Source organism: Peromyscus maniculatus, chromosome 7, assembly GCF_049852395.1.
Source record: "Peromyscus maniculatus bairdii isolate BWxNUB_F1_BW_parent chromosome 7, HU_Pman_BW_mat_3.1, whole genome shotgun sequence".
Classification (NCBI taxonomy): Eukaryota; Metazoa; Chordata; class Mammalia; order Rodentia; family Cricetidae; genus Peromyscus; species Peromyscus maniculatus.
Window position 1 is genome coordinate 15,320,438 of NC_134858.1, and position 22,764 is coordinate 15,343,201.

At 35.4% G+C, this 22,764-nt stretch overlaps 1 protein-coding gene across 1 annotated transcript; it reads right to left on the bottom strand.

Moving 5' to 3' along the window:
• Positions 1-2,912: 2,912 nt before the first annotated feature.
• On the bottom strand, positions 2,913-21,518 carry LOC102912722 (vomeronasal type-2 receptor 116-like). The gene is made up of 6 exons (XM_015986316.2): positions 21,310-21,518; positions 9,370-9,661; positions 8,191-8,997; positions 7,249-7,476; positions 6,096-6,219; positions 2,913-3,935 (listed from the first exon to the last, which is right to left on the bottom strand). Exons 1-6 carry the CDS (start codon positions 21,516-21,518, stop codon positions 3,013-3,015), a joined length of 2,583 nt encoding a protein of 860 aa, XP_015841802.1. The 3' UTR covers positions 2,913-3,012.
• Positions 21,519-22,764: the final 1,246 nt, after the last annotated feature.

The window sequence follows — 22,764 nt, forward strand, 5'->3', positions numbered from 1 at the left end:
TATTCTTGGATGTGTGAGCTTCACTGGAAGATAGTCAGCTAACTAGTGGCTTCATCCTCATGGAAAAAAGACTTCCTCTCTCTTTTATATGCCAACAATTCCCAATCTTAGTTACTAGTGTGACTTTGTGAAAACTTCCTTCTCCATGCTGAGATTTTTTTCTGTTTTTTTTTCATGGGGATTATGAATACTTTCTTAACTGCTATGAAGTCATACATATAGCTGCTCTGATTGTACTCATTCACTGCCTCTTGCTCTTTGTCACTTGTGGGCCTCTGTTTTTATCAACACCTACTGCAAAAAGAAGCTTCTCTGATAAGGGTTGAGAAATTATATATATATATATATATATATATATATATATATATATATATATATATGCCATTATAAGTCAGTTTCATATTATATCCATTTAGCAAAATATTATGTCCAGCTGCATCCCTAATACATAGATTTCACAGTGCTAGAAGGTGCTATTTATATCAAATGAAAAAAGCTTTGAATCCTGCAAAATATAATTATGACTGGCCTGAAAAGAAATGGTACAGTAATAATACAAACATTATGGGAATAGCAAACCATTTAAGTATTATTCCACAAGATGAAACCTATACTCGGCACAATTGTTTGACTAAGAAACTGGCAAGCGGGGATAAAACTTCTGGTGCGGTACCAGCATTACATATCCATATTCTGTGACTCTCTGTTTTTGTACTTATTTATTTTTATTCATTATTTTCTCCTCTATGCTACTGTCCTACTCCTAACCCAATTTGACCCTTCCTACTCCAGTGCTCCCCTTTGAACTTTTCTGTCACTGCTTTTAATACCACCCCCCCCCCTTCACAAAGACACGCCCGTGGTTCCTTACGAATCCAGCAGAACACGTGCTGAGGCCTCCCTTCACCCTCTGCCCCAATCTCCAGTGGATCACACAGGTCTTCCTCTCCTAACTTCCCTTCCCCTGTTCATTGCTTTCTCTTAAACCGCAACATCAGCAGTCACTCCCTGAGAACTGTCAGCCCATTCGAGCCAGGGAAGCAGGTAGGCGAACAGCAGACTGTCAGTCTCCTTTCACTCCTTCAAGTCTCAGTTTTCATTCTTACCCCCAGTTCTGTTGCAAACCTTCTGTTGTCACCTATCCTTACTCTCTGTCCCCTTTTACAGGGGACTAAGTGGATCATGGTGGATCCTTTGCTTTCTTCCCTTCTGTGGATGCCCTCAGCCCCAATCCCTTCCCCATTCTCATTCATAAATGTCAGCTCCCAATAGTTAGAAACATATTTTATCTCCTACCCCCAGAGGCTACAACTATTAGGATCTCAGGAGAATTTCCTACCTGACAACACAAACTACCTTACTCTTCTAAGAGACAGAAAAAAAAGGGAACAAAACACCCACCCAACAAAGACAAGACCAAACAAGTCGAGCACCTAGAATTATTGTCTCTCAAACAAAGATGCCTAAACACCAGTGTGAAAACACAATTAATAATAGCTAAAATAATGTCTCCAAGCCCAGAAACCCTAGAATAGAAAGCCCTGAATATAGCTTTTATAGATAAAGGACACCAAGGAAATAAGGCCTCTAAACACAACAGGACCAACACATATATGAACTCATAGAGACTGAGGCAGCATGTGCCGGGCCTATGGAGATCGGCACTATATTGGGTACTAGAACTGAATAAAAAAGTGGACACATGACTCCATCCATCCCTAACCCAAAAGCTACCTCCAATTTATAATTGCTTTCTAATGAAAATTTAATTGTATCCAATGGAGTATCACTGGGGAAAGAGACTATCATTATGGGTAACCCACATGCCTAGCAGTAGATGGCCATCAGAAGATAAACATAATGGAATTGTTGAAGGTCCTTGTCACATAAGTGTCAAAGTTTTTTCTGCTTTTTTAATTCCCCCACTTCTCCCTACAGGTTCATTTCCTTCTGGTTTTGTGTTTTATGGGATCTCTATAAACTGTAATTCTCTATATGTGTATCTGTTTCTTGTGCCTTTTCTTGGGCTCTTTTCCATATTTTTACTTGTTTTGATATATTCCAATGTACTTACTTTTCATTTATCTTATTATATTAGCATTCCATAGAATAATGCTTGTTTTCTAATGAGAGACAGAAATGAGGTAGATCTGGATGGGGGTGGGGTGGGGAGGAACTGGAATGAATAGAGGGAAGGGAACCTATAGTCAGGATATATTATATACAAAATAACTTATTTCAATAAGAGAAAAAGAATAAGAAATAATGTTGTCAGCTTTTATGCAAATGGATATCTGGAAAAGAAATTTTAATAAGTACATTGCATATTAAAATGTTTTCTTTAAAATAAACATAAAATGAAAGCATGATAAATTAGTGGATAGTCTTGAGAAATTCAGAATCACAGTGACATATGTTTGCAAATTTGTTGTATTAAAATGAAAACAAGAACTGATATAAAATATTTGTTGTCTACATATATGACTTTTGAAGTTCACATCACGAATGATTAAAGAAAGAATGGAGGGTTTGTCAGAATCCACTTTCCAAAATGAGAAAATATTTGCATAATAAAATAAGACAGAATATGTGCAGAGAGCAAACGCAAATTGAATCAGTAACTAGAACATTAATAATCAACATAAAAGAGGACACAAAAGATCAACGCTGGGCAGATGTGGTGCCACAAGCTTTTAACCTCTGAGCTAGAGAGGCAGACAGAGCAACAGCCTATGTATTCAAGGATAGACCTGTTTCTATAGTCATGCTCAGGCCGGTCTATACAGTGAGGCCATATCTGAAGAACACTCACAACACTAATACTAGACATGGAAATATGATGCCTACAGTAGAAAAAATGGGATTTTAATATAATTAGATGAAGGAAGAATAGCTCATGGAATTAAATATCATATTACAGCTTTGTAACTAGTTGTTAGAATGGCATGGGACTGGCTTCAATCCTTGTATTTGATTTAGAAACATGGAGCCAAATATGTTGTCTAATTAAGATTAGTTAAGGTTATTTCTTCCATAGTATGTATTGTCTCTGATGCCATGAAACACATTCTTCTTTGGCTTTAACAAAATAATGTAGCATTTAGGGGCAAATATGAAGCCTAAGAGTGCTGCACTGGAAGCCAAGATAGCGAAGACTTCCATAGCCACCATAACCTTCCCCTTGGTGCTGTGGTAGACAGGAAGAAAGGTGACCCACACACTGAAGAACACAAGCATGCTGAATGTCAAATACTTGGCTTCATTGAATTTGTCAGGAAGATTCCTGGACAAGAAGGCCATGGTATAGCTCCCAAGGGCCAAGGAGCAGAGGTATCCCAGGACACAGTGGAAGGCAATGGCTGAGCCCTTGTTGCACAAAATGATGATGTGTCCATGTTGAGCATGAGCATCTTGATCAACAAAGGGAGGAGAGGTTCCCAGCCAGATTCCACAAAGAATTATTTGGAGCAGGGAAAAAATGGGAATGATGTAGTTAGTGGCCCTTGATATCATTAACCACCTCATTAATCTCCCTGGAAAAGTGACCTTGAAGGCAATAACTACTGTAAGAGCTTTGGCCAACACAGTGGAGAGAGCCACAGTGAATACAATTCCAAATGTGGTCTGCTGCAGGATACAGGTGGCTGTGTTGGGCTGCCCAATGAAGAGCAAGGAAGAGAGGAAACAGATGATGAGTGTAATGAGCAGAATGTAACTGAGGGCCCGATTATTGGCCTTTACAATGGGAGTGTCTCGATGCTTCACAAAGACCCCAAGAACAGAAGCTGTAATTGCGGAGAAGCACAAGGCTATGCTGCTGAGTGCCATGCCCAAGGGATCTTCATAATGTAAAAATGTCACAGTTTTCTGGAGGCAATGATTCTTCTCTGTGTTTGCATAATGGCTTTCTGGACACTTCAAACAATGATCCATATCTGATAAGAAATTAAGATGATCATGAGTATGTGTTCAGATGTTTCTTTTTATCCTAAGGTACCTTTCAACACCAACTTATTGGATTGTCTCCTAAATGACTTTCTTTGGTTCTTTCAGACATAAATAAATACTCTATAGTTAGTAATTCCAAATTAATATAGGCTATTTTCTTCATGAAGCCACAAATTAACTAAGTCTAATGCCTTATATCTATACTTACTGTCAGTAACTGGATGAAGGCTCTCTGAGGACAATTAGGGTACTCACCAATCTGATTACAGTAGATGGCCCGTTCAAGTACCCTCTCTCTCCACTGTTGCTAGGATTCTTAGCTGGGGTCATCCTTGTGGATTTCTCGGAGTTTCCCTGGCACCAGGCTTCTCCCTAACCCCCAAATGGCCCCCTCTATCAAGATATCTCTTTCATTACTCTCCCACTCTGTCTGACCACAACTAGACTAACCTGACCCTTCATATTCCCATCCTCCCATACCCTCTCCTCCATTCCCCTCACCATCAGCTCCTGCTCCCAGTTTACCCAGGACATTTCATTTATTTTCCCTCACCAGGTTTACCCAGGACATTTCATTTCTTTTCCCTCACCAGGTTTATCCATGTGAACTTCTTAGGGTCCTTCCTTCTCGTTACCTAGCTCCTCGAGATTATGGAATGTAGCCCGGTTATCATTTGCTTTATATTTAATATCAACTCATGAGTGAGTACATACCATGTTTGTCTTTCTGGGTCTTGGTTACCTCACTCTGGATGAATTTTCTTCTATTTCTATCTGTTTGCCTGCAGATTTCATGATGTCATTGTTTATTACCACTGAGTAAATGCACCACATTTTCTTTATCCATTCTTCTGGAAGGCCTTATTCAATATGTCTCAATGCTCATTCTCATTTTCTGGTTATAGTTACACTGTACACTTTTTATATTCTCCAAACATACTTTGAAACATTTTGGTCTATTTTGCACAAACTGGCTTGAAACTAATGACTTTTCAGTTGCCATAAGTACAGGTTCATACAGCTATGCCTGGATATCCATTCCACCAACATTCAATGAAGTGGTCATATGCTGTGATTTTATATTACAACTAGGAGGCACAGGTTATTTTATCCTGTATATATTTTATGTATAATAAATATTTTATGTAAAATAAATAAAAAATAAATAAAATTAATGTTTATAAGCTATAAACATTTGTGAGTAATGATGCATTAATGAGCATTAAGTTTTTTTAAGGTTTGAAAACTTTCATCAATATATGTCATTTTCATTATAACTTTGAAAAGTCACATAATTCAATTATAGATGCAACAACACTACTAGATGTGGAAACACCAAATTCTAATTCTTTCTTGGCTATGGAAGTAAATTTGAACATGTTTATGACCTAATCTGGAAATAGAAATCTGTAGACCACTGCATTTCTTAGGTTTCTGAATATCATGTCATTGTAGACGGACCAAATTTTTTTCAGTTTACTTCTTTTTTTTTTTTTTTTTTTTTTTTTGGTTTTTCGAGACAGGGTTTCTCTGTGTAGCTTTGCGTCTTTCCTGGAACTCACTTGGTAGCCCAGGCTGGCCTCGAACTCACAAAGATCCGCCTGCCTCTGCCTCCCGAGTGCTGGGATTAAAGGCGTGCGCCACCACCGCCCGGCTCAGTTTACTTCTTAAATATTGTTTCTTATTCCAGTGGATCAAGAGAATAAGAAGAAATCCCACTTTTCATCAGGTATGCAGGATACCAAAATGTTATGCACTAGAAAACGCATACAAAATTTCCCAGTCATCTGCTGTGTATAAACAATTGTGGTGGGAAGTATCCTTAAAAATACACAATAAACCGAAGCTTTGAGTGAGTTCTAGATGCAATTAAATTTTAGTTTGAAAAACATAATTAAAATGATTGGATGTGGGAAGGGTTTTTTCAGTTAACAAAATCTATAATGGATCAATAGCTTAAATCATGTATGAATTTATATTTAATTCTTGTGTAATTTCAAGAATAAATATAATTAGCTCTACCATTAAAATTGCTATAAAAGGAAAAGTTTTGTCTCTGTAGTTCTCTTATAGATCTTTTTTCACTTGCTTTGATTTTTCAGAATTGAGTTGTTCAGAGTTTAAATATTTCTGAGAGTTGTATTTACCTGTCTCATTTGAAATTTCATTGTATGGACAGGAAATACAATCAAAGCAACAGGCAGCTTTACCCTTTTGGATAGTTCTTCTGAATCCAGGTCTACAGAGCTTATAGCATACAGACTTAGGAATCTGAAGAAAACAAAAGATATTTTAGAAAATGTTCAGAGTTATAGGGATAAATATAGGCCTTTAAATATTAAACTATTGATTCTTAGATTTTATACTTATAAATGAAGATAATGGTTACAGTACTCCCAGTTTTGGAAGTTTGTGCTCAACACAAACTCATAAAATTTGGTCCAAAGAACATGAAATTGATTAAAGCTTGTAAACTTTAAGGGATGTGGTTAATTAGGAAGAACGTAGGTGACTGAGCATGTCCAGGTGTGATTCCAGATTGATCTTGTCTCTACATGTATTGACTTCTTAGGTTATCAGCTTGTATTTCCAAAAGTATTGTTGATCCTGTCAACCTGGAATTATTTATAATGACTATGAAACAAGTATTTGCATACTCATTTGGGGTATTTCCAGGTGAGTTTACATGGATGAGAAAGAGCCACTCTTAAAATGGTTTACACTATTTCATTGTGAATGAAAAGGAGAATGGAAGTGAACAGTAACATTAACTACTTACGATTTCTGAATGTAGATGTAATGTGACCAGGGGCTCCTACAGTTATGATTTATACAACATAATTAAGCTGCTCTCTTAATTTGGGAGCCAAATAAATCTTTTAAATTTTTTTTTAACAAATTTGTTTTCAGCAGTGAAGAAAGTAACTAAGATATACACAGACACCCACTATACTTTGTAACTGTGCTAGAGAACTAAATTACAGGAAACTTTGTCCTGCTATTTTATAAGTGGGCATCAAAATAAACCTCATATCAAGTGTTTTGAAGCAACAGTATAAATTTTACTTAAGCATATATTTATGACAGGAAAGGAGTGAAAATTAAGAAACATCGAAAAACAAACAGTTCCATTGATCAGAATCTGGATACCGAAAATTCTGTGTATATATTATTTTGGTATTCTGAATTGGTAGATTTATACTGATGGGATCTGAGTCAGGAACTAAGAATTATTATGTACAAGAATATGTTTTTGTTTTATTTAGTAATTTCAAACCATTGAGTTAAGAATGAACCTACCTCTGTAAATCTAGTGGGCCATTGTATCAAATTGGTAGTTAAAGACAATTGTTGACCATGTGGGGCATTTGGAGAAAATGATCCTACTTTTACCTTTAGTCCAATGCCTTTTGGAAAATTCCAAAAGTTGATAATGTCATACTTGGAATCTAACTTAGATTTCATGTGCGTTAACATATGACTTCCCACATGGTTATTCATATGGATATTCTGTAGGAATGGGTGGAGCTAAAAGAGATACATGAACTTCTATTAAAGTGGGGCCCAGATAGTTACAACAGAACTAAATAGTGCGAAATCAATCTGTTTTTTTGACTGTGAAGTAAAAATGCATTTTTGTAGGCAATTTTGCTGGGTAATGTTTAGTAAATGGGATTCAAGCTGATAAGAACTACTATTATAATCATAACATGTACATCTGTTTCAAGAGAAAGCATTGTAGGAAGCAAACATAAGCAGTCAAAGATGAGGCAAATCTCAAAACCTGGTCATGCCTATTTCTTTGCTAAATGTTCTAAGGTTTCAATGTGTAATATGAAGATAATAATGCAGAAATGTTAATTAAAATGATTATTTACCTACATAACCATCGTTGCACTGCTCAGTAACAATGTGACATTTAAGCATCTGCTTCTCTTAGTTCTACTGTGAAAAATGTATGAGGGAAGTCTGAATTTTCTTATTGAAACTATTAGTTAAGGGGACTGTAAAGCTATTTGTAAAATGAATTTGATACTGCCTGAACACATTGCCTCTTGCAAATTGGCACTCTATTTATCAGCGATGAAGAAATTTAGGTAGGTACTGAACTCCAGCGAAACAAGTACAGGTCCTCCTATGCTATTTGAATAAATGTATCACCATCTACAGTGTTCATGTTTGGTAACTTTGAAACGTATCTCAGTGTAACAGTGCTGATTTTAAAAGAGGAAAAGAGGTTACCTGCCAGGGGAGGAATGTAATTCCCTCTCCATTTTCATATTGTTGAATTTGAACTTTTTTAAAAATCATCTCATGGAGACTGTGGGCCACAGCATACACAGCATTATATATGTAGTAACTCTCTTCACTCATGGCCGTGTCAAAATTTTGCTTAGGCAATAAATCCAAGGAAGCATTGGGCTGACAGTTCTCCAAGAGTTTACAATCAGTTCTAGAGAATGGACATTTGAAGAATAAATGCCACAATTTTGGAAGATATGTATCTTCTGGGTATTTGGAAGGATGAACTTTTTGGATAAAATGTGTAAAATCAACCATCTCCTCATAGTGGTGTGAAAAAATGAGACTCCCATGGAAAGAATCTAACATAAAATAATCCAAGTGGTTGGTAACATCCCAAAGTGAGTTCATGACCCAGACTTTCCCTGTAGTTAGCTTCTGCCCTATATTTTTCATTAAGCCTTGTAGAGAATCAGTGTCTCCATAAATGATAATCACATTTGCAGATGAGTCTTGAATCCTTCCCACACTTTTCCAGAAACTGTCAGAAAATGAAGCCAATGTACCTGAAATCATTTCCACAAAAGCCATACAGACTCCATTTTTCTTCATCTCGTCTTTCAAATGAGATAAAATTTGACTTCCTCTGTGGTCATCTCTGAGGAGCAATCCTACCCAGGTCCATTTGAAATGAAGCATCAAAGAGACAATGCCAAGTGGCAGAGATGTGTCTTTGGGAGCCATCTGGTAGAGAGAAGTAAACTGTGTGCGATCATCCAGGATAGTATCAAAAGGCCCAAAAGTAAGCTAAGTCGAAAGCAGAATTTTGAAAACAGGGTGAGAACATTGGCATCAGAAACAGTTTTACTTTTGAAGCAACAGTTGGGACTTGTTAAGATGCTAACCTGCATATTCAATTTTCAAAGTCTAACCTCCCTTGCTGTGAGGTTTCCAAAAAATTATGTCAAGTCTCCTAATCTCAACAGAACTTTTTGTCTTCTTTATCCTGCTGGTCCATTCTTTTCCAAGCAGAAAAAAATATAGATAAATCACCAAATGTCTAAATATTTATCCCTTGACAGACTAGTTATTCAAATGACTCTATTTTTCCTCTGTAGATATCTGAGATATCACCAAACAAAAGCTTCTTTCCCGTTCTGTAACTCTGCACACCCTCACCTGTGGTATTTTGTAGAGTTGAAGCAGTGTCCCCATATGTGCTGATATTGCGAATGATGTTCCTGTAAGTGCGGCTGCTGACTTCCGCTCCTTTTTACAATTGTAATTAGCTTTGACATCACTCATCCCTGTGAGCCAAATAAAAGCATTCATAAGAGTATTCTTTTCACTGAAAGGGATATTATAAAGATCAAATCCAAGAGATGTGTTAGGTAAAAGTTGAGGGTTCCTGTTGATCTCTTCAATGGCAAATACCAGGGCCAGGACAAACTGGTAGTTTTTAAACTTATACCTGCACACAGGATATAAAAATATATAGGAGGAAGACTTAGACAACATACATCTGCTCATTTAATGTAATACATTTTATATTTCAAATATTATTGTTCCTACAAAACCCATACTTTAAATTCTCTGGAATTTAAATTTACCTTAAATGGATAGAATTAGAATAGGTGTTTTAGAGTTAGGATTAATTATGATCCTGTAGTTATAACAATGATTAATGAAAGCTAAAAGTGAGCTTGTTTTGTCTCTCTTTCTTGTGAGACTACACCAAAAATTCTTCCATGGAAACAGGAATTAAGCCCTCCAAAATAAAAATGTTCTGCCTGGCTCATAGTTTCTTATTCTCCACAACTACAAAAAGCCAACATTTCTAGATTCAGCCATTAAATTTCTTAAGGTAATTCTGTTTTTGTTTATTTTCAAAATTGTAATTTATTCACAACCTTTCTACCTTCTATCTCCTACCTCTAAGTCCTCCCATTTACCCTTCCACATTCTCCTTCAAATTCATGGTCTCCTTATTTCATCAATTGATATTGTATGTGTGTGTATGTATATACATATACATATATAATATGTATATGTATATATGTTTTCTGTGCTGATACTGAAGGAGATCAAAGAAATAGAAACAGGAAGGGAAGAACTCAAAGTATCATTATTTGCTAATGATAGAAATATATATATATATATATATATATATATATATACATACATACACACACACACACACACATATGTTTGACTCTAAAATACCACCAGGAAACTCTTACAATTGATAAAAAAAATTCCACCAAAGTATCAGGATACGAATTAATACACAAAATTCAGTAGCCTCCAGATGTAGAAATGACAAATGGAATGGGAAAGAAATCAGTAATAAAATCTTTTACAATAGACTCAATATTATAAAATATCTTAGGGTAACTCTACACCAGATAGCAAAAGACTCATATAATAAAAAGTTCATTCAGGAAATTGAAGAAAGAAATGTAAGAAGATATCAGAAAAAGGAAAGATCTCCTATGTTCACGGATTAATAGGATAAATATAGTAAAAATACCATCATACCAAGAGCAATGCAGAGATTCAGTGCAATCCTTATTCCAACACATTCCTACACAAAACTTAAAAGGAAACTTTTCAGCTTCATGTGAAAATATGCACACATACATACCCATACCCATACCCATACACTCACTCACACAAAAAAAAATGAATCAAAATTGAAGGCTCTGATGTAAATACACACACCCATAATTCCTTACTTTTAACAATAATGAACCTTCAACAGATGTTGCTGGTCAAACTGGATGGCTTCATGTAGAAGAATGCATATACATTCATACTTATAAATCTGCACAAAACTAAATTCCAAATGGATTAATGGCTTCAGTAGAAAGTCAGATATATTATAGAACGTCGGAATTTCATAGAATAGAAAGTGAGGGATAGAGTTAAGTCATTGGGACTAATAACACCGGCACTCAGATCAACAATTAACAATGGAGCCTCATGAAACAGATAAACTTCTCTAAGTCAAAGGAGAGCATCATTCAGACAAATTGACAGAGTTCAGAATGGAAAAATATTTCTACTACTACATGTCTGATACAGGGCTTAAATCCAAAATACATAAAGTACTCAAAAACTGGACCTCAAGAAAACAAAGTATCAACTTAAAAATGGGTACAGATCTAAACAGATATTTTCCAACAGGAAACTCACATGGATTAGAAGCACTTAAAGAAATGTTCAACATACTTAGTCATCATGAAAATCCAAATCAAACCTACTTTGTGTTTTCATCTTACACCTGCCAGATTTGCCAAGCAAGACCAATAAAACAAATGACCTCTCATGCTGGCAAGGTTGTAAGAGTGATAGAAATATTCATCCATTCCTTGTTGTACTGTAAAGTTATACAGCCAGCATAAAAATGAGTGGGGGTTCCTCAGGAAGCTGAGAGTAGATCTACCTCAAGATCCATTGCTATACGACTCTTACACATATACCCACATTATGCTCAATCCTACTAAAAAGACATTTGCTCAACCATATTCATAGCTGTTTTATTCATAATAACCAAAATAGAGAAGAACATCAATATATGCCAACAAATGAAAATATTAAGAGAATGTGGTATTTTACATAAGGGAATATTACTCAGCCTTTAAAAAAATCGAGAAATTTACAGGTAAATGGGTGGAACTAAAAAAAAAATCAATCTGAGTTAACACAGCCCCCCAACACAAATATGATCTATATTTGCTTATATGTGGATATTAGCTGTGATGTTGTCAATAAGCTATATTCCACATATCCACAGAAATTTGGTATATAAGGAGGGATTAGCAGAAAGGGATGGATCTCCCTAGGAAGGGGAAATAGAACAGATAGTTATGGACAGATGGGGTGAGAAATGTAACAGGAGGATCAAAAGGGACAGCAGAGAGAACATTTGGGCAAGGCAGAGAATATGTGGAGGGACAGCTAAAACTAAGGGTATTTGAGAGGTCATATGGAAAACTAATACAGCATTAACTTCCTAAAATTTGTACATATGTGAGGGTAATTTAAACAAAGTTGCCAAATAATGTGGAGACAGAGCTCAAACTAGACACTTTTCATCACAAAATGAAACTTTTGGTACCAGAAACGGCTTGCATCTAATCAAGTTTTTGTTTAAAGGGATTTCATGAGAACCCCCAAACAACCCAGAATATTATCAAGAGAATTGATGCTCCTTCCCAAACCAATAATAAAGCAATATTGCTACACAATGTCTTAGCCAATATTCTATTGTTGTAAAGAGTTACCATGACCATGGATATTGTTGTAAAAAAGTATTTATTTGGGTGCATGCTTACAGTTTCAGAGGCTTAGTCCATTATTATAATGGTGGGGAGAACAGAAGGCATAGTGTAGTTGAAAGGTACATCCTGATCCTTAGGAAGAGAGACGGGGAGAGAGATTGGGCTTGGTATGGGCTTTTGAATCCTCAAAGCTCAGCCCTAGTGAGACACTTCTTCCAACAAGGCCATAACTCCTAAACCTTTTAATCCTATCAAAGAATTCCACTCCCTAGTGACCGAGCATTCAACTATATGAGTCTATGAGGGCAATTAATTTTTTTATTAAGAATTTTTTTATTCATTTTGCATACCAATCACAGATTCCCCTCTCTTCCCTCATCCTGCCCCCCCCACAACCTTGTGCCTACAACCCACCCACCCCATTCCATCTTCTGAAAAGGTAAGGCCTCCCATGGGGAGTCAGCAGAGCCTGGTACATTCAGTTGAGGCAGGTCCAAGATGAGGGGAATTCTTATTCAAACTACAATTCATTGAACACAGAAAAGTCAAGTTGGTGTTTGCCTACTGCCACTCCCATTCCCAGACTAGTGTTCTTGGTACCAGAGGGCACTGTGCACCTTATTGAAGGAGGAAGGTAAACACCAACTCAGCCTCAAAACCTTCAATCTCTAAGGGTAACCTACCTGCCAAATGTGCTGATATAATAGGAGCACAAACTTGTGGAGGTAACCAACCAATATCTGTTCGGAATTATAACCCAGTCGGTGAGATGGTATGTGGCACTGCTTGTGTTGCCAAGGACCTGAGACTAGATAGGCCATGGACCTGTGCAAAAATCAAGTAGTACTGGCTGCTAAAGGAACATTGCAGTAAAATTGCTCCTAATGACATTGTGCTGTACTCTTGCTTAGCTATCATTTGGGGAGATCCTTCCTGAAGAAGATGAGAACAAACAGAGAGGCTCACAGCCAGTCAATGAACAGAGAGTAAGAGTCCTTGGAACACTCAGCCCCCAGTCAAATTCGTCTTCCCAGGGCTCAATGTAATTTGAGAAGAGGATATGAAGAGAGTGAAAGGGCTTGAGTAAATGGACTACATGAAGGAAACAGGGCCTTCGTAACACAGCAAGAACAGTGCACATATGAGGTTGAGGCAGCGAGCACTGGGTCTGCACAGATCTGGTCCAGATGAAGTCCTAGAGGGAAAAGGAGAAGTGAACACTAATACTATCCATAACCCGGAGGATATCTCCGATTGATAGCCACTTGCAAATTACAAATTAGTTCTATTGAAGAAAGTCTCACCGAGGAACAAATGACCCTTATAGGTAGATGCTATGTCTAGTAGTAGATGGCAAACACAAAACTAATTCAGACAAATTAAATTAAAATTAATTAAAACTATACAGGGAAATGATGTAGTTGAATAATATGATAAATCTAATGAACCTATGAGATAATACAGAATATTTCATCCAAAGACAAAGAATATACTTTCTTCTCATCATTTAGTGGAATGTTTCTCAAAACAAATCACAAACATGGACAAAAGAAGTCTCAACAATTATAATTAAATTAAAATAACACTCTCTACAACCTATGTGATTATCATGGATGAAAGCTAGATATCAACAACAGGAACAACAGAAACTTCATAAATTCTTAGACACTGAAAAACTCACTGCTCAGTTAAGAGTGGGTCAAGATAAAAAAATCGAAAACGAAATTAGAAACATTTTATAACTGATTGAAAATGAAAACACAACATACCCAAATGTGTGGGACATAATGAATCTCCTAAGAGACAAGTTCCATAGCAGCAAGTTCCTACATTAAAGACTTGGAGATGTTTCCTTACTAACAACTTAACGACACCATTCAATGCTCTACAGCTAAAAGAAGCACTAACACAGAAAAGGCATATTCAGGAAGAAATACCCCAGCTCAGGTCTGAAATTAATAGAAATAAAATTATTTCTAAATAAAATAGAAATAAAAAGATACAAGGAATCAATAAAATGAGTTAATTTTTTGAGAAAATCAGTAAGATTGATAAACCTTATCCAAATTAACTAAAGATGTAGAGAGAATTTCCAAATTAAAAAAAATAGACAAGAATAGGGGGACATCATAAGAAACACCAAGAAAATCCAAAGAATCATAAGAACATACTTTAAAATTCTGTACTCCACCAAACTGGAAAACCCAAAAGAAATTGTTAAATTTCTACATATGCATGACAAATCAAAGTTAAATAAAAATCAGGTGTGTAACTTAAACAGAATCATATCCCATGGTGAAATATAAGCAGTAATTTAAACCCCAGTAACAAAAATATGAAAAGATGAGGATAATGTGGATTCAGAACAGAATTCTATACACATTCAAAGAGGAATTAACACTAGTACTCCTCAAATTATTCCATAAAATAGAAATAGAAGGAACATTTCATAATTCTTTTCATGAAGACATAATTGCTGTGACACCTAAATCACGCTAAGATCCAACAAACAAAATTATGGCTCAATTTCACTAATGAACATATATTAAAAAATTCTCAATAAAATTCTTGCAAACCAGGGCAAAGACTCCCCTGAGGATTGAGTTCGACCTGGAGGAGATGGGAATTGGGGGTGAGCTGGGAGGAAGGGGGGGTCAGGAGGAGGGAGAACAAGGGAATCCGTGGCTGATATATAAAATTAAATTTAATAAATAAATTTTAAAAAGAAAAAAATTAAAAAATGAAATAAAGTATAATTTATCTTAAAGTAGAGAAATGCACCCATTTCAATATGAAGTCATTAATGACAGGCAAATAAAGTCTTACTTCTTCTGAAAAAAAAAATTCTTGCAAACCAAATCCAGGGACACATCAAAAAGATTAGTAGGCTTTATCCCAGAAAAGCAGATAGTTCAACACATATAAATTGATAAATGTAATTCACCACCTAAATAGATTGACAAAGACCCCATGATGATCTCATTAGATGAGAAAGTTCCTTTGATATAATCCCATACTCCTTCATGACAAAAGTCCTGGAGACACTATGGATACAAAGGCCATACCTCAACATAATAAAGGTAATAAACAGCAAGTACTCAATCAAAATCAGCCTAACCTATCAGAAATTCAAAGAATTTCAATTAAAAGAAGGAATAAGACAAGGATGTCAAAACCTATTCAGTATCTTACTTGGAATCTTAGCTAGCGCAGTAAGATGACTGAAGGCAATCAAAGTGAAACAAATAGGAAAGGAAGAAGTCAAAATATCTTTATTTGTAGATGGTATGATTGTGTGTGTGTGTGTGTGTGTGTATATGTATGTATATATATATATAACTTTTAAAACTCCATTAGGATAATTCTACAGCTGATAAACTAAGAAAGGTAGGATACAAAATCAAATCAATACACATAAATTAGTAATGTTCCTAACACAAAGGACAAACAGATTGAAATAGAAATCAGCAAAATAATACCTTTATACAAAACTCCAATATATAAAAAAAATGGGATAACTTTAATAAAGGAAATGAAAGACTTCTTTAATAAAAACTTTATGAAGTTGAAGAAGACATCAAAAGATGGAAAGATTTTCCATGCTTATGGGTTAGTAGGGTTAATAAAATAGAAATTGCCCTCCTACAGCAATCTTGGACACGTTTCTCATTGACCTTTCAACACAATTCTTTTTTTTTTTTTTTTTAAAGATTTATTTATTTATTATGTATACAGTATATATGTCTGTGGGCCAGAAGAGGGCACCAGATCTCATTACAGATGGTTGTGAGCCACCATGTGGTTGCTGGGAATTGAACTCAGGACCTCTGGAAGAGCAGTCGGCGCTCTTAACCTCTGAGCCATCTCTCCAGCCCCCCAACACAATTCTTTACAGAAAATTTAAAGACAATTTTCAATTTCATATGAAACAAAAAAAAATCCAGGATAGCTAAAAGAATCCTTAGTAATAAAAGAATTGCAGGAGCTGTTGCCATCCTGATATTAAGACATTTTACAGAGCTATTGTAATAAGAGGAGTATGAAATTGGCATAAACAGACACACTGATCAATGGAATCAAATTGAAGACTCACACATAAGTCCATATATCTATGAACACCTGATTTTTGACAAAAAGTAAAAAAAAAATTTGCAATGGAGAAGACACCACCTTTAAAAATGGTGCTAGTCAAACTGGATGAATGAATGTAGAAGAATACAAACAGTCCTATGTTTATCACCCTACAGAAAATTGAACTACAAATGGATTAAGGCATTTAACATAAGGCAAGATACCATGAATCTGATAGAAGACGAAGTTGAGGACAGTGTTGAACACCTTGGTATCGGAAAAGACTTTCTAAACAGGATGCCAAAAAGCAGAGGCAATAATAACAGCAATCAATTACTGAGACCTATTGAAATTCAAATTTTTCTTTATGGCAAAACACACCATCATTCAGGCATAGTGGAATTCTACAGAATGGAACCAGACTTTTTACCAACTGCACATCTAAAAGATAATATATAAAATGCATAAAGAAGTTTAAAAATGGATGTTGGAAAAACAAATAACCCCATTAAAAATGGGGTACAAAACTAAACAGACAGCTCTCAGAAGATGAACACAAATTCCTGACAATTGCTTAAAGAAATGTTCAACATTCTTAGTCATTAGAGAAATGTAAATCAAAACTACTTTAAGATTTCAACATATATCAAACACATTGGCCAATATCAGTAAAACCAACAAGAGCCCAAGATGACAAGGGTGTGGGTATAGTGAACATTTACTCATTTTTGGTAGGAATACAAACAAATAAAATAGACATGCCAATAAATGTGGCATTTCCTCAGGAATTCAGGAATAGTTCTACCTTAAGATTCAGCTATTGCACTTATATAACTATATCCAAAGACTGTGCATCCTACCTCAGTGTCTCACAAATATTACAGAGACTGTATTGCATCTGTAGATTGCATTTGGAAGGACAGTTCATCCATGTTCATCATTGCTCTTCCTAAGATTCAGATATTAGATATAATCTAGATGCTTACCAACAGATGAATAGATAGGAAAGTGAGGAACATTTATACAATAGACTATTATTTACCTGTTTAAAAACAGAATAATAAAATGCCCATGTAAATAGGTCGGGTTAGAAATAAAACAGGCTAAGTGAGATAACCCAGACACAAAAATACCAATATTGTCTGTATTTTTTAATATGTAGTGTTACCTTCTAAGCTTTCAATAGATATTCTACCTTCTATATAACAGAGGTTAGGTATAGAGTAAGAAACTACTTGGGAAGAGAGGATCGAACAAGGTAGAGGAAATAGAATATATATTTATAGAAAGACAGAGAGGAAGCCGGGCGGTGGTGGTGCATGACTTCTAGCCCAGTCCTCGGGAGGCAGAGGCAGGTGGATCTCTGTGAGTTCAAGGCCAGCCTGGTCTACAAAGTGAGTTCCAGGACAGGCTCCAAAGCTACACAGAGAAACCCTGTCTCGAAAAACCAAAACAAATCCAGACCAAACCAACCAACCAACCAACCAAACAAAAAAACAAAAAACAAACAAACGAAAAAAACAAAAGAAAGACAGAGAGGAGAATTTACATAGAGGACTAAATAAAGAGGAGATAAGAAAGTTGGAAAGGGGGGGGATATGGGGATGGACAATATTTGAAGGATTATATGGAAACTTACTATTGTGTAAGAATCTCAAAATATATGCATATAGAAAAGTAAGCTAAATGGAATCAATAAACACTGGGGGAGATCATGCCCCTGCTAGATATTTTTCTTAAACAAGTGAAACTTCTAGTAGCAGGAATGGTTTACATATAATTAGACTGTTGGCCAAAGGATATCTAAGCCACTAATGCTATTGCCAAGGCTTTTGGTTACTCTGAACAAACTAATAGTAAGGACTGTTGTGGAAGACAGCACTTATATATCTTATTGAATTAGGAGAAGTTTGTAGGTGGCTACACCACTTCTGACAAGAATTAGTAGTCTGTCATGTACTAGAAGTTTCTCTGCATACTACCAAAGGAGAAAGATAACCACATGCCCAGGTATAAACCCTGCATTTTACAATGGTGAGCTCCCTGTATGATATGCAAAGGTTGTTGTACTAATGTTTATATTGGCAGTAAGCAATCACTCTCTAAGTGGGTTTAAGGGCCTTAGTTCTTAGGCATCTGAACAGCGTCGGCTATGGTTTCCATTTTCTGAAGAGGCTCTTAAATCCAATCAGGTAGTTTTAGACATGTCCATTTGATATACTTAGTCCAATATAAGAAAAATATTCATGTATGTTTCATTCTAAAGGAAATAAGATGTGTTTTATCTCATGCAAATATTCCCAGAGTAGTAGGAATACATTCAATAAAGATCCATTATGAAAGAGCATAGTTTGACCTTCACGATTGACAACAATATGGAAAAAATGGAATTACCTAATCAAGGCATATGGGGATTCAGCTACTGGAAAACACAAAATAAGAGGAAAAAGCAGGAGTGAAGGTGGATTGCAGTCAGTAAAACATTACTGTAATTTTGCTCAAAAATTAGTGAGGTGTTACATCAGTAGAAAAGTTAGAGTGGAAAAGATGAAATGGTCGGATGTGAAATGCTCTAACATATTAAGAATATCTTGACATTTATTGTGAAACTGACACAGTAAACATGGTCATAAAAATTCAAAACTGGATTTTTAGATTTCATGCACTACAAGCCTCTAGGACCATATTTTATATCAATAAGATTACCATTTTTATCTTATATATTTTAGCTGATGTAATAGCCTTGCTGGTAGACGGAGAGTCTTCTACTTCATAAAAGATAATGATACCTGAATTGTTGTTCTCTTTTACTAAGTAATTTCTCCAGTAAAGTAACAATGTGCATTATTACATATTATGTACTGCTCTTTAGACTGTACAGTAGCAAGGCTATGATGCAAACAGCATGCTTTCTTTTACATGAACTTTTAGTGGCTGGCTTGTCCACAATAAAAGAGGATAGTAGCTTTTAAGAATGATTTTATTTCTTACTAATTCATAAAAACATCAGACCAAATTCATGGCTACAGAAATGTTATACTTAGCATGAAAGAATAAAAGAACTGTCTTATGTAGCTCTTTTTCTCAATGTATTTTTTCACACATGTGGGAACATATGAAGTATATATATTTCAAAGCAAAACAAGAAAATCATCTTTCTTGATTCTGATTAAGTTCCCTTTCTTTGTATTTGCCTGGATGTATATATTTTGAAAGAAAGATTGTTCTACTTCTCTCTTTAATTGAATTTATTAATATTCTTCTACTCTGGTAAGTACATTCATCACAATTATCATGCTAACAAAGAAAATCATAACCCAAGAAGTACAATTAATTTTCATTACATTAGTTTCTGGATGGTACCATTTTAAAATAGGATTTCAATTCCAGGCAAACAAAATTACTTATAAGCATTCCGTATACATAGAGTATTAGAAATACGTGCTAGCTTTCTGATTAATGCAAGGTTATTTTTAGAAGCACAGCTGTTTGGCAAATGGTTTTGTAAATGTTAAAGTCTTTAATTTTTTTACTATGTTTATTTAGTTTTGAGTGTTTCTGTTTGTGTGTATGTGCATACACCACACACACATTCTGTGGTCTACATGTAGAAGTCAGTGGAGAAGTTACACTAGTGAATTCAATACTTCCACAAGCCCTGAGTTGCTGAACAAACATAGTTTATCAGGCTCAATGGTAGTAGTCCTTATTTGCTGAGTCATAGTGCTAGCTCACATTGGAATTTCAAATGCATGGTGATTAATATCCTTCTAAATCAATAAGAACTAGTACTCTGTCTGATGTTTTTATTTTGTTAAGCTTATAGGTCTTTTGCTTACATATTATGGTTTTCAATTCTGTGATTTTATAGCATCTGTTTGTGTGTGAAACTTGTGTATCTTTGTATCTATATGTGTTTCCAGTGATTTTGCTATTTTTTGAAATGTTCCTTTGTTTTATCATATTCTAGTTTGTTTATTTTTATTTTATCTTATTTTATTTATTTTTAAATGCTTATTTGTTCTCTAATGAGGAAGAAAAAGAAAGGATATGGAATTGGGTAGGCAGGTAATATATGGAAGAGTTAGAAACCATAATAAGAATATAGTGTATGAAAATGCAACCAAAACTAAAGAAAGCTCAAAAGAAAGAAGGACTTTATAATTACTGATTTGTGTATGTAAGTGGAGTATAATAAAACCACTGAAATAAAAAGAACAAATAACAACAACAAATAAAACCCGTAAAACTAACTTGCAGTTTCTCTAGTCATATATGTGAGTATCTTTCTTCATGTCTATCAAAAAATATGGTTGGTTATGTGTTAAAGTGGTTTTCCACCTAGGATGTATGCTTTTTTTATAATAATAACTTAAAAATATGATTCATTGGTATATATTCCCTGATAATTTATATACTCTTTTTTTGTGAGCACATCTATACAATAAAAAGAAATAAGTATTTCATTAGTAGTCTTTTAGCTTCTCATGCTTTCAAGATAGATTACTGATTGAATTATCACCTCAGAAATGGTAATTCTCTTGAGCTTAAAGATGAGAAACATTCAAAAATATTTAAAAAATGTTTTCAAAAAATTCTTATTCCATGTGAGAAGCAAAGAAATAAAGAAGAAAGAGTATTTAGAAAGCAACAATCTTGAGCATGGAAAAGAGTGATTGTCATAATGGAAATCAGAGAGAAGAATGATAATTAAATCCATACAGCCCCAAGGTCTTAAGAATTCTGGAAATGAAAAGGCACTTACTGTAAATAAAGATTCTCATAATGGTTTGGCAGAAATTTATGAGGAATTTTCTTAACTATGTAATAATAATGAAGAGGGAAAAATGCACCAATCATCACATTTCCATCACGACGAAAGTCTTTGATACTGAAATAGCACTCAGAGATCTCAAAAGCACACATCAGAGGGGGAATCTGCAGGATCCAAGGGATGAAACTCCAAGAGATCATACTATTAGTATAAATGTCTTCCAGTACATAAAAAATGGCTAGTTATAGAAGCCACAGTGCCTGGCAGCTATATACTCAGTTGATGTATTGTTGTGTAAGGGAGCTTACAACTCTGCTGGCCAGTGAAGTTGTGACTCTAATCACACCAATTACTTGGTGACAAGCTTCCTATGTTGCCCCAGAGAGCTCTTCCCTTAGGCTCTGCATCTGAGGCCCTGTATTCAAGTGAAAATCAAGCTGAAAACATGTTTGTGGATCGTCTTCTCCAGCTGCATGCATTATGACTTAAGACAAGTGACAGCAAGTCCTCAGGGATAAACACATCCTGGGTGGGTTTGGCCACAAGAGTGAACTAAGAAGTCTTACATGTGAAAGTCTTGAGGACGATGCAAACATATTAGAAATGGGTATGGGGCTTCAAAAAAAAAGTCCATGTAATCCAAAATATTTTGAAAAAAACAAGAATTTTACTCCCATAAAATACAGTTCATTTTATTTACATTTCCTACATTTTCCTTCCTGTTTACGATTGATTTTCATTGATTTCTCTAAATTCATTCAACATTTTCTGACTTTCCTATTCTGAGGAAAGTCACTACAATACGTTGATGAGATCTAGAGATAGGAATTTGTCAGTTATAGCTGTTTAAATGAATCATGGAGGTAGCCATCAGATGCATCGAATTACATAGCACTCAACTATAATCTTGGGTTATAATTATGGAGGTCAGGAATAAGGTTATTTTCTGTTTTCACTATCTAAATCAATTTCCTATTAAAAAGGGAAAGGGGTTCTTTATTCCTCAATTTTCTAATTCTAACCATGCACAGTGGTTTGTAGTGGGTAGCTGTTCCAGCTTTGAGCTGGGAGTACTCCCCCCAGTGAGGCTTCAGGTAACTGTCATGCCTACCTATGACTGGCCCCTGAGGTGGGGCCAAGATGGGAGCCCTTAAGACCCAAGATCCCAATGTGCCAGGTCTTTTGGTTCCTGGTGATCCTGGATGCCGGATGGTAAACCAAGCGGAGTTCTCCAGAGAACCCAGCTGGACTGTACCTCACCTCTCCCAGATCCTGTAACCTACTTCTTTACTAGCTATAAGTTACCCTCAAATAAATTTCCTTTTTAACTATGTGGAGTTGCTTTAATAAATCTGCCAATACTGATTAGCTCTTAAAGAGCTCTCCCAATGCTGCCATCAGAAGTCATGTAGGAATGAAAATGCAGGATTTTCAAACTCTCATCAG

What these genes read in the sequence shown, in the direction of transcription:
- LOC102912722 (XM_015986316.2), bottom strand. Translation starts at nt 21,518, where the DNA reads ATGATCTCTTGGAGTTTCATCCCTTGGATCCTGCAGATTCCCCCTCTG. An exon ending in TATGAGAATCTTTATTTACA is followed by an intron (nt 9,662 to 21,309) that starts GTAAGTGCCTTT and finishes TCCTGTGTGCAG; the next exon opens with GTATAAGTTTAAAAACTACC. An exon ending in TGAAATTTCAAATGAGACAG is followed by an intron (nt 3,936 to 6,095) that starts GTAAATACAACT and finishes ATTTCTTATCAG; the next exon opens with ATATGGATCATTGTTTGAAG.